The 13,679-nt window shown below is 51.3% G+C and overlaps 7 protein-coding genes across 7 annotated transcripts; 4 read left to right on the forward strand and 3 right to left on the reverse strand.

Moving 5' to 3' along the window:
• The first annotated feature begins 111 nt into the window (after nucleotides 1–111).
• MYCFIDRAFT_211906 (uncharacterized protein) lies at nucleotides 112–1,258 on the forward strand. The gene has a single exon (XM_007930832.1). The coding sequence runs from the start codon at nucleotides 150–152 to the stop codon at nucleotides 1,125–1,127; it is 978 nt and encodes a 325-aa protein (XP_007929023.1). The 5' UTR covers nucleotides 112–149; the 3' UTR covers nucleotides 1,128–1,258.
• Nucleotides 1,259–3,066: 1,808 nt separating this feature from the next.
• MYCFIDRAFT_80997 (uncharacterized protein) lies at nucleotides 3,067–4,113 on the forward strand (the record flags this gene model as incomplete). The annotated part of the gene is made up of 4 exons (XM_007930833.1): nucleotides 3,067–3,095; nucleotides 3,145–3,210; nucleotides 3,479–3,635; nucleotides 3,685–4,113. The coding sequence occupies 4 exons, from the start codon at nucleotides 3,067–3,069 to the stop codon at nucleotides 4,111–4,113; spliced, it is 681 nt and encodes a 226-aa protein (XP_007929024.1).
• Nucleotides 4,114–4,370: 257 nt separating this feature from the next.
• On the reverse strand, nucleotides 4,371–5,941 carry MYCFIDRAFT_37438 (uncharacterized protein; the record flags this gene model as incomplete). Its single annotated transcript, XM_007930621.1, has 4 exons — nucleotides 4,371–4,552; nucleotides 4,613–4,821; nucleotides 4,882–5,514; nucleotides 5,583–5,941. 4 exons carry the CDS (start codon nucleotides 5,939–5,941, stop codon nucleotides 4,371–4,373), a joined length of 1,383 nt encoding a protein of 460 aa, XP_007928812.1.
• Nucleotides 5,942–6,157: 216 nt separating this feature from the next.
• Nucleotides 6,158–8,644, reverse strand: MYCFIDRAFT_211907 (uncharacterized protein). Its single transcript, XM_007930834.1, has one exon. It carries the CDS (start codon nucleotides 8,535–8,537, stop codon nucleotides 6,426–6,428), a length of 2,112 nt encoding a protein of 703 aa, XP_007929025.1. The 5' UTR covers nucleotides 8,538–8,644; the 3' UTR covers nucleotides 6,158–6,425.
• A 196-nt stretch (nucleotides 8,645–8,840) lies between these two features.
• Nucleotides 8,841–9,562, forward strand: MYCFIDRAFT_70836 (uncharacterized protein). Its single transcript, XM_007930694.1, has 3 exons — nucleotides 8,841–8,932; nucleotides 9,029–9,129; nucleotides 9,190–9,562. The coding sequence occupies exons 1-3, from the start codon at nucleotides 8,876–8,878 to the stop codon at nucleotides 9,350–9,352; spliced, it is 321 nt and encodes a 106-aa protein (XP_007928885.1). The 5' UTR covers nucleotides 8,841–8,875; the 3' UTR covers nucleotides 9,353–9,562.
• Nucleotides 9,563–9,752: 190 nt separating this feature from the next.
• MYCFIDRAFT_80991 (uncharacterized protein) lies at nucleotides 9,753–11,778 on the forward strand (the record flags this gene model as incomplete). The annotated part of the gene is made up of 7 exons (XM_007930835.1): nucleotides 9,753–9,811; nucleotides 9,861–9,977; nucleotides 10,256–10,447; nucleotides 10,686–10,706; nucleotides 10,863–10,937; nucleotides 10,988–11,059; nucleotides 11,119–11,778. Coding segments are annotated over 7 exons (1,196 nt in total), but the record flags the coding sequence as incomplete, so codon positions are not given.
• Nucleotides 11,779–12,188: 410 nt separating this feature from the next.
• On the reverse strand, nucleotides 12,189–13,289 carry MYCFIDRAFT_51773 (uncharacterized protein). The gene is made up of 2 exons (XM_007930654.1): nucleotides 12,678–13,289; nucleotides 12,189–12,616 (listed from the first exon to the last, which is right to left on the reverse strand). The coding sequence occupies exons 1-2, from the start codon at nucleotides 13,251–13,253 to the stop codon at nucleotides 12,293–12,295; spliced, it is 900 nt and encodes a 299-aa protein (XP_007928845.1). The 5' UTR covers nucleotides 13,254–13,289; the 3' UTR covers nucleotides 12,189–12,292.
• Between the last annotated feature and the right edge of the window lie 390 nt (nucleotides 13,290–13,679).

Consider the following 13,679-nt stretch of genomic DNA (forward strand, 5'->3'; position numbering starts at 1 on the left):
CTGCTTGTGACAAACTGAAGCTCGGCCCCCCCGAAAAGTCGCCCCTCCACCCCACCACGGACCTTCCACGCGTTTCTCATCAACAAACATCACCTCCTCCTCCACCAACACCACCACGCTCCTTTCACCATTCCCGACACCCGCCCAACATGTCGAAAACAGTCACAGTAACCTCAGCCCAACACTTCTCCCAAATCCTCACCTCCTCGCGCGTCGTGGTCACAGACTTCTACGCAGACTGGTGCGGACCATGCAAAGCAATCGCTCCCGTCTATGAGGCTTTAAGCCAACAACTCTCCCGCCCAGGAGCCATCACATTCACAAAAGTCAATACCGACCAGCAACGCGAAATCGTCCAAACATACAACATCTCTGCCATGCCTACCTTCATAATCTTCAAAGCTGGACGCGAGACGAAGAGGATCAAGGGCGCTGATCCCAAGGGACTGGATGCTGCGGTTAAGCAACTGGCACAGGAGGCTAGTAGTGCGGATGCAGGAGGAGATGCTGGGGAGGGTAGCTCAGGAGGTGCAGGAGGCTGGACTGGAGCTGCTGCGCCGAGAGGATATGGGGAGGTGACGGAACAGGTTGAGATTAATGGATTGGATTTTTTGAATCTTGATGGCGAGGCTGGGGATAAGAGGACGATCTTTGACCCCTCAAAGCCCAGCGCACTGGATGCCAAGGGAAAGAGCTCGGAGGGCAAGAAGGACTACATCGAGAGCGACACGGATGAGCAGCTCATGCTCTACATCCCTTTCCAGTCTACGCTCAAGCTCCACTCCCTACACATCACGTCGATACCAGGCGGAGAGAGCATGAGACCTCGCACGATACATCTTTACACCAATCGGAGTCATGTTCTGGGATTCGATGAGGCGGAGGATACGCCTGCTACGCAAACGATTGAGCTGGAGGAGAGTAGCTGGGATAGCAAGACGCATACGGCAAAGCTGGAGTTGAGATTCGTCAAGTTCCAGAATATTTCGAGTGTTACTGTCTTTGTGGCAGATGGTGAGCGTGATGCGGAGAAGACGAGAATTGATCGGATACGGCTGTTTGGCGAGACGGGAGAGAAGAGGGCAATGGGGAAGCTGGAGAAGATTGGGGACGAGCAGGGAGAGTAGAAGAAGCATGGGGCTGAAGCATATGGCATCGAAAGCGGCGATCATGAGCACCATGGAAAATCACGGATAGAGGTAGTTGAGCTACTTACTCACCAATGAATGATATGCATGAAGTCACTTTATCGTGGCTGATACGAAACGACATCCTGCTAGTCATTCCTACTCGCCTCAATCATGTCGCAAGAAGACGATGAATGTGATCGAGAGCTGATTTCGAGGAGCGAAAACGTGAATCTCTACTAGAGCCATGACTTCTATGTTCTCAATTTCAATTTCCCTTCAATCCAAGATTGTAGCCTAACTACTTCTCCATCTACATAGAGAGCATGAAAATTAGGCGGCATACGGGCGATTGATTTGTGAAAGCATGCTTGAAATAATTGTGTGTTGTGGCGTGAAGTCGGTGCTGCCGGAGAACCAACGCGCCAAGATCTAGAGACCTTGGTCCTTTGACTTTGCTCTTTCTCACAGCTCCTGTTCTCAAGCCAAAATTCTGCAAAAAGGAGGGAGTGTCATGTCCTGCACGTAGGTCGACTCATAGGTGCAGGCGTCCATCTCGATAATTGTGCCGATACAAAGCGAACGCGACTCGCTTCCAACATGCGCGAAGAGGAATGAGGACCAGTTGCCTAAGCCATATTTCTGGAGCAAACATGAGCTGATGCTACCCTTGAGGCCATTCGCCGTCAGAAAGATCTGAAAGACATGTTGGACGTAAGCAAGCGGACCAAACTCCTTAAGAGATGTCAAGGCGAGTTGGCTCTCCTGGTTATTGGAAAGGAACCAAAAGATAATCGCCTCCAAGCGAGGGCTAGAAGTCGGACCAACCGCGGTCACCGACAGGATAGCGTGGTGGACAGGCCACGGCAGATATTCCCGGTGCAGGTACGACTCAAGATGGAATTTCCCCTATACTGATCCAATGAGCTTGGGTATATATACGAGCAGCAGCGTTTCTGTGCTACTTGAATCTTTTGTGCACGATTCAGCGGCTTTAAAAGCACCATTCTGGCTGCTCTCAAGGCAGAATCTCGTTCACGTCAGGGTCACAAGTGGGAGGACATCATAGAGGACCTCTATCAACAAGGAGAACTGGACTATCCTCGCAGATTGCCGCCCGCAAAGAGAATGAGTACAAATCCCTGCAGGGTCACGATCACATCATCAAGGTCAAGGCCAGTGGGTTGAGCTGAGACCGTCAGGACTCGCTCCTGGGGCGCGTTGACATCTGTGTCACTGCCGAGTCTATCGAGAGCATCGCACTGCACTGAGCAGTATTGCTTCTTGTGAGACTTGTACTGTTGATTCGATCAGGGTGACAGCCTGCCAACACCACAACGCGACGTGAAATCTTGCCGTTGCGCGATTGCGGCCACCACAGCCTCACATAGCGTGACAGCACATTCTTGATGAGCAATCGAAATGCTCAGTGTGGCAGCCGTCACGCTAAATGAACTGAGGTTAGCATCCCAAGTTTGGAGACGAATACGAGCCGTTTCGCAGACTACAAAGCAGGCCTCAGTAAGAGCTAACTGACTGGGCTTCAGGTCCATCTCTCCGAGTTTGCTCACTATTCTGGCTGGGGACAGCGACAGGCACATTTGATGGGTACACTCGAAAGAAGGCCTTTGCGTGACTGAGGTCTTGTCTTGGAAAATCGGACCTGAGCATTCATAGCCAGCTGAGTCTGACAGACTGTGCTTTCGGTGTGACCTTCACGTTTTGAGACCTTTCTGACTACAACTAAACTGCAACTGTACCACTTCATCTCACTTTCCCGCCCGAGCGTTTAACCCAACGGTCTTGCATGAAAGCTGAAGCTTCACGCCGACGCCAAGACCCACAAGCTCAGCGGCAGACATTCCCCGACTTGGTTTGCTCTTTCCTTCCGTCACTTTGCTTCGTCCAAGCATCACACCACAACATTGGAGTTGCAGCCATGGATGGCTTCAAGAGCGCTGCACAAGCGTACGCCTATTCTGCGACATCACAAACGCGTTTGCTGACATGGCTGCAGTTACTTCAACGATGAGAAATTCTCAGACCTCACCGTCGTTTGCGCCGCCACGGGAAAGACCTTCAAGTAAGCACCAACTCAAGCAGATTGCATGCATTTCCCGCTGACGCCTCTGGCTGGTTCAGATCTCACGATCTCACCGTTTCCTCCTATGTGTCCACTCGAAATGGTTCGAACGCTGCTGTGCTGGGGCTTTCGCGGAGAGTGGTACCAGAAAGATCGTGTTGAAGGGCGATGTGCCCGCTGCAGTCGACAGAATGTGAGTCAATCACGTTTCCTAGTGAAGGCTGCCCAGCATTTTTTGCAAAATCGGACGCTGACTTGGATGCGGCAGGATTGAGTTCTTCTACAAGTTCGACTACAGCAGCGACATCCCAATCGCCGAGGAACTCGCACAGGGAGTCAAAGTTGACCCGGAAGAAGAGTTCGCGACGCAAAAGATCGAGTGCAAGCTTGAGTTACATGCCTGGATGTACTCCATTGCTGATAAGGTATGCTCAGGCATCTCTTGCTGCTATCTAATGCTGACACCAAGCCCAGTACGAGATCTCGGACCTTAGGAACCTGTCTCTCGCGAAGTTTAAGGAGGAGCTGCGAAATCCGAAGATGACGCGCACCGACGTTGAGCTTGTGGTCAGTCTCATATACTCTGTTCTGCCACTGCCGGAGGGCGACACATCCTTACGCGAAGCAGTCGTCCATCAGGGGATCTGCATTGTGATAAAATCACGGGAGAAGCTTGATGCGAACGAGCTTCTCGCAATCTCTCGCAGCCATCCGGTCTTTGGAGTCAGTGTCCTGCGTCGCTTCATAAACTCATTCACAGCTGTCTCCTTCAAGTGCACACATTGCCAGAAGGTCTATGAAGCATCTCGCGTCCGGGATCAGTCTCGTTGTCCAAATTGCTATAGCCAGCGGGATTACACGTCCATCAGGCTAACTGGCACTATCGATATGGACAACGTCTAAGCAAGTGGACATTAATGAAAGCGCTTGGACAAACGGAGGAGATTCCTTGCCTTCTGAAACTTTGCTGGTGCAAACATGCTCTATGAAATACAGCAGGACTGCAACGATGGAGCGGAGTGCGGCGCTATCAACCAAAAGAGAACATCAGTATCAGTAAGGTCTGCACATGAACGCATACTATTTTCCAACCAATTTTACTTTCCTTCTTTTCCCTCCCATCTCTTTGATTCCCACGCCTACGAAACCTCCTAGGATGATCACAACCCATTCACCACCTCCCAATTCTTCGGACACCTCAACCCCAACCTCTCATTCTCCCCCTCCGTCTTCCTCGCAAGCTCATTAACCCTCGACAAATCAAACCCAGCAATCATCTTATAATTCTTCCCAATGTCCTCAAGCTCCTCGTTACTTATCACATCATTGATATGCCCAAACCCTATTCGAGCGTAAGCGAGCAAGACAAGGCTGAGCGAGCGTCCTCCTTAGTCGGACTTACCTTCCGGCGCCCTCTCATACACAACCTGCATAACATGATCCGGCCCATTGCCACGATTCGCATACACGATTTTCGCAGTCGCTGGTAAACGCTCGTTTTGATAAGCTTTCAAAGCTTCACGAATCGAAAAGACTGGATTCAAAAGGTGCTGAACAAGAGATGCGGAATCGAGAATTGCTTGGGATGCGCCGTTGGAGCCGATGGGATACCTAGTGAGCGTTAGCGAAGCAGGAAAAACACGAGGCTCACAAACTCGCTACTTTACTCACATGGGGTGTGCCGCGTCTCCTAATAATGTCAGGTGCCCAAACGTCCATCGATCGACCGGTGTACGATCACACATGGGAAACTCGAAAACTTTCTCCGTCTTCTCGATCAAATCCGGAACGTCCAAGAATTTAAAACTCCAATTTTTGAATTCGTGGGAGAAACGTTCTTTGGGTACGGACTTTAACCAGTCGGTTTTTTCCGGTGGTGTGGGATCTTTGAGACAGTCTTCTTCGGAACGCGTGCGGAGTTCGGCGATCCAGTTTATTAGAGTCTTCCCAGTAGGCGCATCTCCCTGCTCGGTATTGCTGGTAGGTGTAGGGTATTTTAGGATTGGGTATGCGATGAATTTCTGGTTCGCGTAACCAGACCAGATCATACTCGCACCTGTGAGGAAGGGTTGATCGGATTCCAAACATCCTCTCCAAAGAATCCTCCCGGAAAAATGCGGTGGTCCTTCATTCGGATATAAGATCCTTCTCACAGTAGAATTGATCCCATCTGCTGCGACGACAAGATCCGCAGTTACGGAGGCGTGAAGAGCAGGGGATGAAGTCTTGCGCTGGACGAATTCAAGTCGAACTCCATCACCCTCATTCGAGAACGTAGACAAGCAATGATTGAGATGACTTTCTCTTCCCCCAACCTTTCCTTCACAGCATCAAACAACAACATCTGCAACTTCCCCCTATGAATCGAAAACTGCGGAACCTCATATCCCGCATACCTCCCCCTCTTCTCCCGTAAAATCTCATTCCCAAACCTATCATAAAAATTCAATTCTTGCGTCTCGATTCCAGTGTTCTGTAGAGCTGGTAGTAATCCTAAATTTCGTAGAATCAACACGGCTGAGGGTTGGACGTTGATTCCGACTCCTAAACAGGTGATTTGCGAAGCTGCTTCGTACAATGAGATGTTTTTGAAGCCTTGGGCGTGGAGTTGTAGCGCTGTCACGAGACCTCCGACTCCGGCTCCGATGATGGCGATTTTGGAATCAGGCTGTGGGGAGCTGGTGTGGTGATGGCCATTGGTGCTGCTGGTGCCGTTGGGAGGAGTCGCCATGATTGGTTGGCCTGATCGGCTTCGATAAGGCTGCTGGTGTTCAGTCAATTGAGGATATATGCTTATCCAGCTGAAGTTTATGAGATCGAGATTGAAGCGGAGTCGGAATGTGTCTGGTATGGTGTTCTTGTCTACCTCCACTTGTGTTCGAAACTAAAATTTGTTAGCGTCTCGGTACTTGTGAACGGCAGACAGTCGGCATCTGGAATTGAGAATGAGGAATCCTCTTGCGTGTATATTGAGTTGTCTGTACATTAGGTCTCGTCTCTCGTGAATCTATACAAATAATACACACCCATGTCTTTGGTCGCAGTTCTTGTGCGATGCATGTAGGGAGCTGAAACTCCCGTTCCTCTTTTATTTTCCACACGCCCAAGATCCTTTGAACGCCGAGCTCCCACTGCAATGAAAATGAAGTGTAACGATCCAGCTTCCAAGGATATGGCGAGCTGTAGGTCGATCTCTACCGCTGAAGCAGTGGCGCTCAAGCCAGCTGCCCAGCAAGGCCGATGAAGAGTGCTTGAGCGGCGACTTGAGCTGCCCAAAGACCGACCTTCTTGATGCGCCTCGTCTGCTGCTTTCGATCTGTGATGTCTCGTACGAAAGCGTCGTACGTTTCTCTGCTGAGGTCGTCCAATAAGCCGGAATCGAAGATAGTCCAGGATCCATCAAACTCACTCTGTCGCTTTACAATTCGACAGGTGATGGGTATGAAATTGCTGCCTCTGTGCGAATGTGAATTGATGTATGCAACGATAGGTCGGACTGCAGCATTGTTGACGTAAGAGAGGTCTCTTGTGAAGATGGGCACACTCGCGCGCACATCATTGAGATGGATCTGGATGTCCATCACCACGAATCGGTCGTTGTCAGGGCTTTCTTGCTCGGTCTGAGCTTTTTGCTCCTCAGGAACGTCATCGCGGTTGTCGATGATCTGGCTGTTATGGTTTCCATTACCATTTTGCGCGTTGGTGACAGTAGCTTCCATACGGTCGTAGAAGTCACTCATGACCTTTGCAATGCTACCATCAGCATCGTTAGGTATCATGACATCTGTCACGATGTCGACGTTGCCGTCATGGATCCACGAAAAGGGACCTTCGACACCACGATTTAGGTGATCGATCTTGAGGCCGTCAATGCGGATCCTGCTGTGCTTCTTCCACTGCGAAGCTTCATCCTCGTTCCCATTGATAAGGCTAGCCCCAGTGATGCTGTGTACCTGCCTAGGGTGGATTGTGAAGAGCGATCCGTCAAAGCTGCCACTCATGTTGTTGGCGCTGAGGAAGTCGTAGAATAGCCATTGTTTGCGAAGTCGAGGAAGCTCGCAATTGAAGACACTGACTGTGAATGGTCGGAAGTCCTTTGGCTGATAAACTGTCAGGAGCACGTCTTCCATTTTGAAGTGCTCAATTTCGAAGTCGCCAATGCTATGCTCGTGGCGATAGCTTTTTGGGTCGATATTCTCATCGCCAGCTCGTGGTGTGACGTGCGTTCGATCGATTACACCACGAACCCCGCTGATTCCCACGTCACGTAGCAAGCCTTTGCCGTTGAACCACTTGGCGAAGGATAGGGATACTTCCACACTCTCGATGGTGACGTCGAATTGTGAGTAATTACCGTCGTCTTCCACTTCGGTGTCCTCGACGGTGGCGATACCTTGGCTTTCCTTCCCAGCCTGTATACTTGCAGCAGCGGCGGCTGCAGCCGTCGCCGAAGATCCTTGTGTGACGGCTCTCTGGCTCTTGTCATTGCCAGGGCGTCTGCTGACGAAAACCTTGTTGAAGCGAATGACACCATCACCCCATTTTGGAACAATGGCGCTCTCGAATACTACTTTCAAGCCGCTGCTGCGCGTGAGGTAGTTGCCGATCCAGCCTGCCAAAGTGTCTTGAGCGAAGACAGAGTTGAGGGCCAAGATGGTTAAGCTCACAAAGGTCGTTGTACCGATCACGAACCAGAGCACATGGCCCCAAAATATCCAGCTTAAAAATGCAAAAATCTCTTCGTGGTTGAACGGTCGCACGCTGCGGATAGAGAACCACTTGAAGCGAATCTGCAGTCGATGCCAAAACCCGTTCGCCGCGGCAAGTAGCTCTTCTTTTGTTGGTCGATGAAGGTGTGGGAGATGTGGAAGATGATCGTAGATGTATTTGCCAGCGCCTCCTACTCCCGTCGCCGCGGCCTTCGAATCGTGATCTTTTTCTGCCTCGCGCTTTCTCGCGCTCTCATCATGAAGTCTCTTCTCATGTGACTGTTTATGCTCGCTATTCCATCTCCTCTGCAGTATCAATCGCACAGCCAACCGATCGAAGTCTTGTGATGGCCTGAGCAGGTTCGTGCGCAAGCCAAGTTTTTCAACTCCTACCACCGCCTGTTGAGGCCAACGTACTGTCGTATTCGAGGTTGCAGCATGGTGTATGACACGATTCCTTACTGTCGATGGGAGTGCAGGCTGTGGTAATGATATCGCAGATCTCGGGACTCTTGCGGAGAACGAATTTCTTATTGCCAGCGTTAGACAGGCGAGATTGGCGTTGGAGAAGTTTAGACTGTGTCGCCCAACGTCCACTACATGGCGGCTCATATTCATATGCACATCGTGACCAGACTCGAGGTCGCTACGATGTCTGTACTGTTGAAGTAGGGAGAGCGGTGTTGATGGAGACGGAGACGGACAACGGGAAGAGTGAAATTCGTTGACCGGTCTCGACAGAAGCAAAGCAAGCTTTGAATGGCGCTAACCATGTGAAGAGTGTCTGAGGTCAACGCCAAGCCGGCTGCTCAACCGAGAATGCCGCTGCGTTGCTTTGAGAACGACAAATTTCGATGGCTTGGCATTCTCCCACTCCAAGCTTTGGGAGGCACAACCCGACCGTCGACTTCAGAGATCGACGTTCTCGACAACATCACCCAACGACGTCGCCCAACATGCCGAAGGAAGTCAAGCAGCGCTCCGGCATCGCCGTTGGTATCAATGCTGGCCATGTACGTTCCCACCGTCCCACCCATCGCCCGAGCGATACAGCGAAGGAACGAGAATTGAGAAATGGAACATTGGACTAACGTAACACCGCCATACAGAAAGTCACTCCCCGCCAGCCAAAGCCGCGTGTCTCGCGCATGAAGGGTCATCTTAGCAAGCGGACTGCCTTCGTTCGGGACATCGTCAAGGAGGTTGCTGGGTAAGATCGAGCCACGGTGGGAAGGAGGAATTCGAATACCAGACTAACACTTCATACCAGTCTCGCCCCATACGAGCGCCGTGTCATCGAACTCCTCCGTAACAGCAAGGACAAGCGCGCCCGCAAGCTCGCAAAGAAGCGACTCGGAACCTTCGGCCGTGCCAAGAGAAAGGTCGACGAGATGACCAAGGTCATCGCTGAGAGCAGGAGAGCAGGTCACTAAGCGTGCGATTCTGTATGAAGTGATGTATGGAAAGGGTGATCAGGTGCAAGAGGCATGCAACGGCGCAAATGAAAGGCTCGGGATTTGAGACATGCTATGCGATGCTTGCCAGCCATGGGTGCTGGGTGTGAGCCAAAATACCATAGCGAGGTAGATGGCGCCCGGTCAGTTGGCTCTCTTACTGCTGAATGAAAATTGCATTGAAAGCCCATTGATGGTCGTGCTCCGCTACCCCTGCCCTCTTTCTTGATTCTCGTGCAAACGACATTGCTTGGCAGACGTGGAGGCTGCACGATCCAGAGCTTCTTCCTGCATTCTCGAACCCAACATTCTGGACCGCTTTGGCGTCATTCGATTCTGGCATCGAGCTATGTTTTCCCCAAGAATCAATTCGGCTACCATGGAACCACCACAAGTTATGGAACTCGAGCCAGCGATGGCGGCGCAGGCAAGAAGGAAGTGAGTATCATCGTACCTTCTTCTGGTATGCCACGACTAACATCGGTAGGTTCTACGGTGACAAGCGTTTCTCAGACTTCACGGTCATCTGTCATGGGACAGAATACCACGTCCACCGAGTCCTAGTCGCTACTCAGAGCAAGTGGTTTGAAGCTTGCTGCACCGCGTATGTTTCTTCAAGACGACCGCGCAAAAAGGTGCTGAGACTTCTCAGGCCATTCAAAGAAGCGGCCGAGAAGAGTGTTACACTACACGAGGACGACCCAGTCGCAGTCGAGAAAATGTTCCAGTTCTTCTACCAGGGCTATTACATCACCACTTTCATCTGTACGCCACACGGGATCAAGGAGAAAGGATCCAGCATGGACGTTCAGCTTCATGCGTATGTCTACGCGGTGGCAGAAAGTATGACTGTCCAGGGCTGAAGCAATACGCCTTGAACAGATTCAAGGGGGAGGTCGAGTACGGAGATGACCTCTCCTTTATTAAAGGAGCCGTCTTCGCCGTGTACCAGCAGGTGGAGCTCCCGGAAAGCGACCGAACTCTGAAGACCGTGGTGCTCGAAGCTTGGGTGTCGCGTCGCAAGATCGTCTACGTCGAAAGCGAATTGAGACAGCTTCTGAAGGATGTTCCAGAGTTTGCAGAGGATCTGGCTATGGAACATCTCAGACCACCCAGTCTAACCCCAGCCAGAGCTTAGCTTGCAAGATCTCGACGAACTGATGTCGGGCAGGGGTGCTGGCCTGTTACGTTGAAAAGAGCTCAGGGATATCTGGGACGTGAATGAGGGAATTGTTGGGATAACTATGCGCGTCACATGCATCGAAGGGAAGGAACGCGGGACATCGACTACTGCCAAACTGAACTACTACAGAATAAAGTCAATGTATGAATTGTAAGTGATGATGAACACCTCAATCTCAGCTTGGACCTTCGAGTAGAATCTTTCCGAGAACTGACAGCATCGCGGCTGCCTTGCATGTGAAAGCGGCAAGAATTCTTGGCAACGTTCCGAACCGCTTAGTTCTTTCCTGAGCAAACGTCAAATCAGTCTCAACCCACTTCGTGTTCGACCTGACCACTGTCACGCCCAACGAACGATGGAAAACCTCCAAGCGGCTGCCGCGTAAGTATGTCCATCACACATTAGAAATCATCCCTCACATTCATCGACAGCGCTTCTTATGGCGACGACAAGTTCTCCGACTTCATCATCGTTTGTGATGGCAAGGAATACAAGGTCCATCGGTAAGTGTGCAACCCAATTCATCGCAATATCATCACACTGAGCGCTGACGATGATCAAGTTTCATCATCTGCGCGCACTCTGAGTACTTCAAACGCGTCTGCACAAGCGCATTCATGGAAGCAAGTCAGCAGAAGATCGAGCTCAAGGAAGACCTACCGCAAGCCATCAAGTGCATGATTGAGTACTTCTACAAGTTGGACTACGACGACTTCGAGGGCGTTCCAGAGTCTCGGAACGAGGCAGACAATTCCGACCTCCCGTGGATCAAAGAACCTCAATTCGCTATGCAGCTGAACGCATACATCTACGCCGTGGCTGAGAAATATGAGGTGATTGGTCTTAAGGCATTGGCGCTCGATAAGCTAAAGCAGCAAGCTGCCCGTGTCGACCTGTCGACTTTTCGTCGCCTAGCCTGGACAGCGCGAACCGTATACCTGGACATCTTACTGCCCGAACATGATAGGAGCTGTCACTCCTTACTGGTCGACGTCTACTTGTTGCACGCGGGCGGAGTAGTCGCTCAAAGCAATTTTGATATAGGCGTATACCTGGAGCTGATATCCAGGAGAGTGCCAGAGTTCGCGTTGAACGTGGCCACGAAGCTCATGAGCGGTTTTAAACGTAATCGCATGTGGACACAGTGTCCTCGCTGTATGAAGAGACAAGAGACTGTTCAATCGCCGACAGACAACCAAGATTGCAGCGCCTGCCAACCCAGGTCTGTGCCCGATGAAGGAGAAGCCATTTTGCTCAGTAACATTGCGATCAAGAGATTCTGGTGAGATCTGCTGATGAAGCGCGACTTTGAGAAGCGCAAGTGAGGGCCTTCTTGAGATTGGTGAAAGCTTTTTGACTGGCAAGGCAATCATCTGCTGTCGTGAGCTTCCAAGCATCCTTCGTATCCATGGAGGGCGATATCACGGGCGAACCCGAGGAGCTTTGATGAATGAGGCAGATGTCAAGGGTTGGAAATTGTGTCGGCCACCTTTTTTTGTTGGTTTGGTGTTGGATTATGCGAGAAGGGTGGCGACCAGGAGATTGGCATAGATGTGCGTGGCGAGCGTACAGGAAAGACCAGCAACGACGCAATGTGAGTCTGCCTATCATGAGATACGCAACCGAAACTTTGAACAACGTGATCAGATACACGTACTTTATGTACAAGCTTCACGCAAACAAGTGTAGTAACCTCTCCTTTACCTCAGCGCCTCTCCAGTCCTGTCATCCTTCATCTACGAAAAAGCCATCGCCTTCTTAATCTCCGCAATTGCAAGCGCCGGGTTCAACCCCTTCGGACACGTTCGACTGCAGTTAAGGATCGTATGGCACCTATACAAACTCATGCTGTTGTTCAGCGCATCCTTCCTCTGCTCCGTCTTCTCATCACGGCTATCCGCGATCCATCGGTACGACTGCATCAACACAGCTGGACCGAGGTATTCTTCGGAATTCCACCAGTACGAAGGGCACGAGGTGCTGCAGCAAGCACACAAAATGCATTCGTAGAGACCATCGAGTTTGCGGCGTTCGGCTTTGGATTGGCGGTTTTCTTTGCCCTGGAATTGAAGCACATTGTTAGCAGGGAGGGGAGAATATGTGGGGAGGTAGGTGACTTACATCAGGCGGCGGCGTATCCCTCTGCAAGTACGGCTTAATAGACCTGTACTGCTTATAAAACTGCGTCATATCCGGAACGAGGTCCTTGACCACATAAGTATGTGGCAAAGGATATATCCTCGATTCCTTCTTCGTCTCTGTTGGGATTCTGCAGAGACAAGCCAGAGTATTGACGCCATCGATATTCATCGCGCAGCTCCCGCAAATGCCTTCTCGGCAGCTTCGCCTGAAGGTGAGCGTGGGGTCGACTTCGTTCTTTATGCGGATCAGGGCGTCGAGCATCATTGGACCGGTCTTGTTCAGGTCGAGAGTGTACGTCTGCATTCTCGGCTTGCTCGAGGGCTCGTCCGGGTTCCATCGGTAGATGTGGAAGGTCTTGATTTTTGCGTTGGGGTCTTTGGCGCTTTCGCCAGTGGTCGAGGATTTGCTCGCGGGCTCTGGTGGGCGCGATGCCGAGGTGGCTTCTGCTGCGGCGGAGATGGGTTCTTTGGTGTGTTCGATTGTTGTGGCCATGCTTCGGCGGAAGAGCATGGGCTGGGTGGCCGCTATGCGGCGGGTTGCGAGTCTCAATGCCATGGTGTGGTGTTGGGGGAGTGGAGAGGAGAATTGTGGTGACGGAGACGTGGTGAAGCAGAAGTGCAGAGGCAAAGGCGAAGTGGTAATCGACCAATCGAGCCGACTGTGATTGGTTCGCCAAATTGAGGCTAGAAGTTTGCCGACGGCTACAATGCAAGCAGCACTCGTTTCCTGCTCTTCTGCAGAGCGAGTCCAGACCAATGCTGAGCTGAATAATGCCTGCTGCACACACACACACCTCCTGGTCTTCCACATGGTTCATCAGCATTTCCATCGGCTATAATGCGTAGGCGCGATCTCGGCATCCCCCGGGAATAAACATACATCACTCGGGAATAATCGCAGGAGTCTGCATCATCACTCTCCCGAGGCTCCGACGTCCCAGAAACATTGACGCAGCATGTGAAGCAGACGCCGCTAGAGTGT

Source organism: Pseudocercospora fijiensis, assembly GCF_000340215.1.
Source record: "Pseudocercospora fijiensis CIRAD86 unplaced genomic scaffold MYCFIscaffold_7, whole genome shotgun sequence".
Classification (NCBI taxonomy): domain Eukaryota; kingdom Fungi; phylum Ascomycota; class Dothideomycetes; order Mycosphaerellales; family Mycosphaerellaceae; genus Pseudocercospora; species Pseudocercospora fijiensis.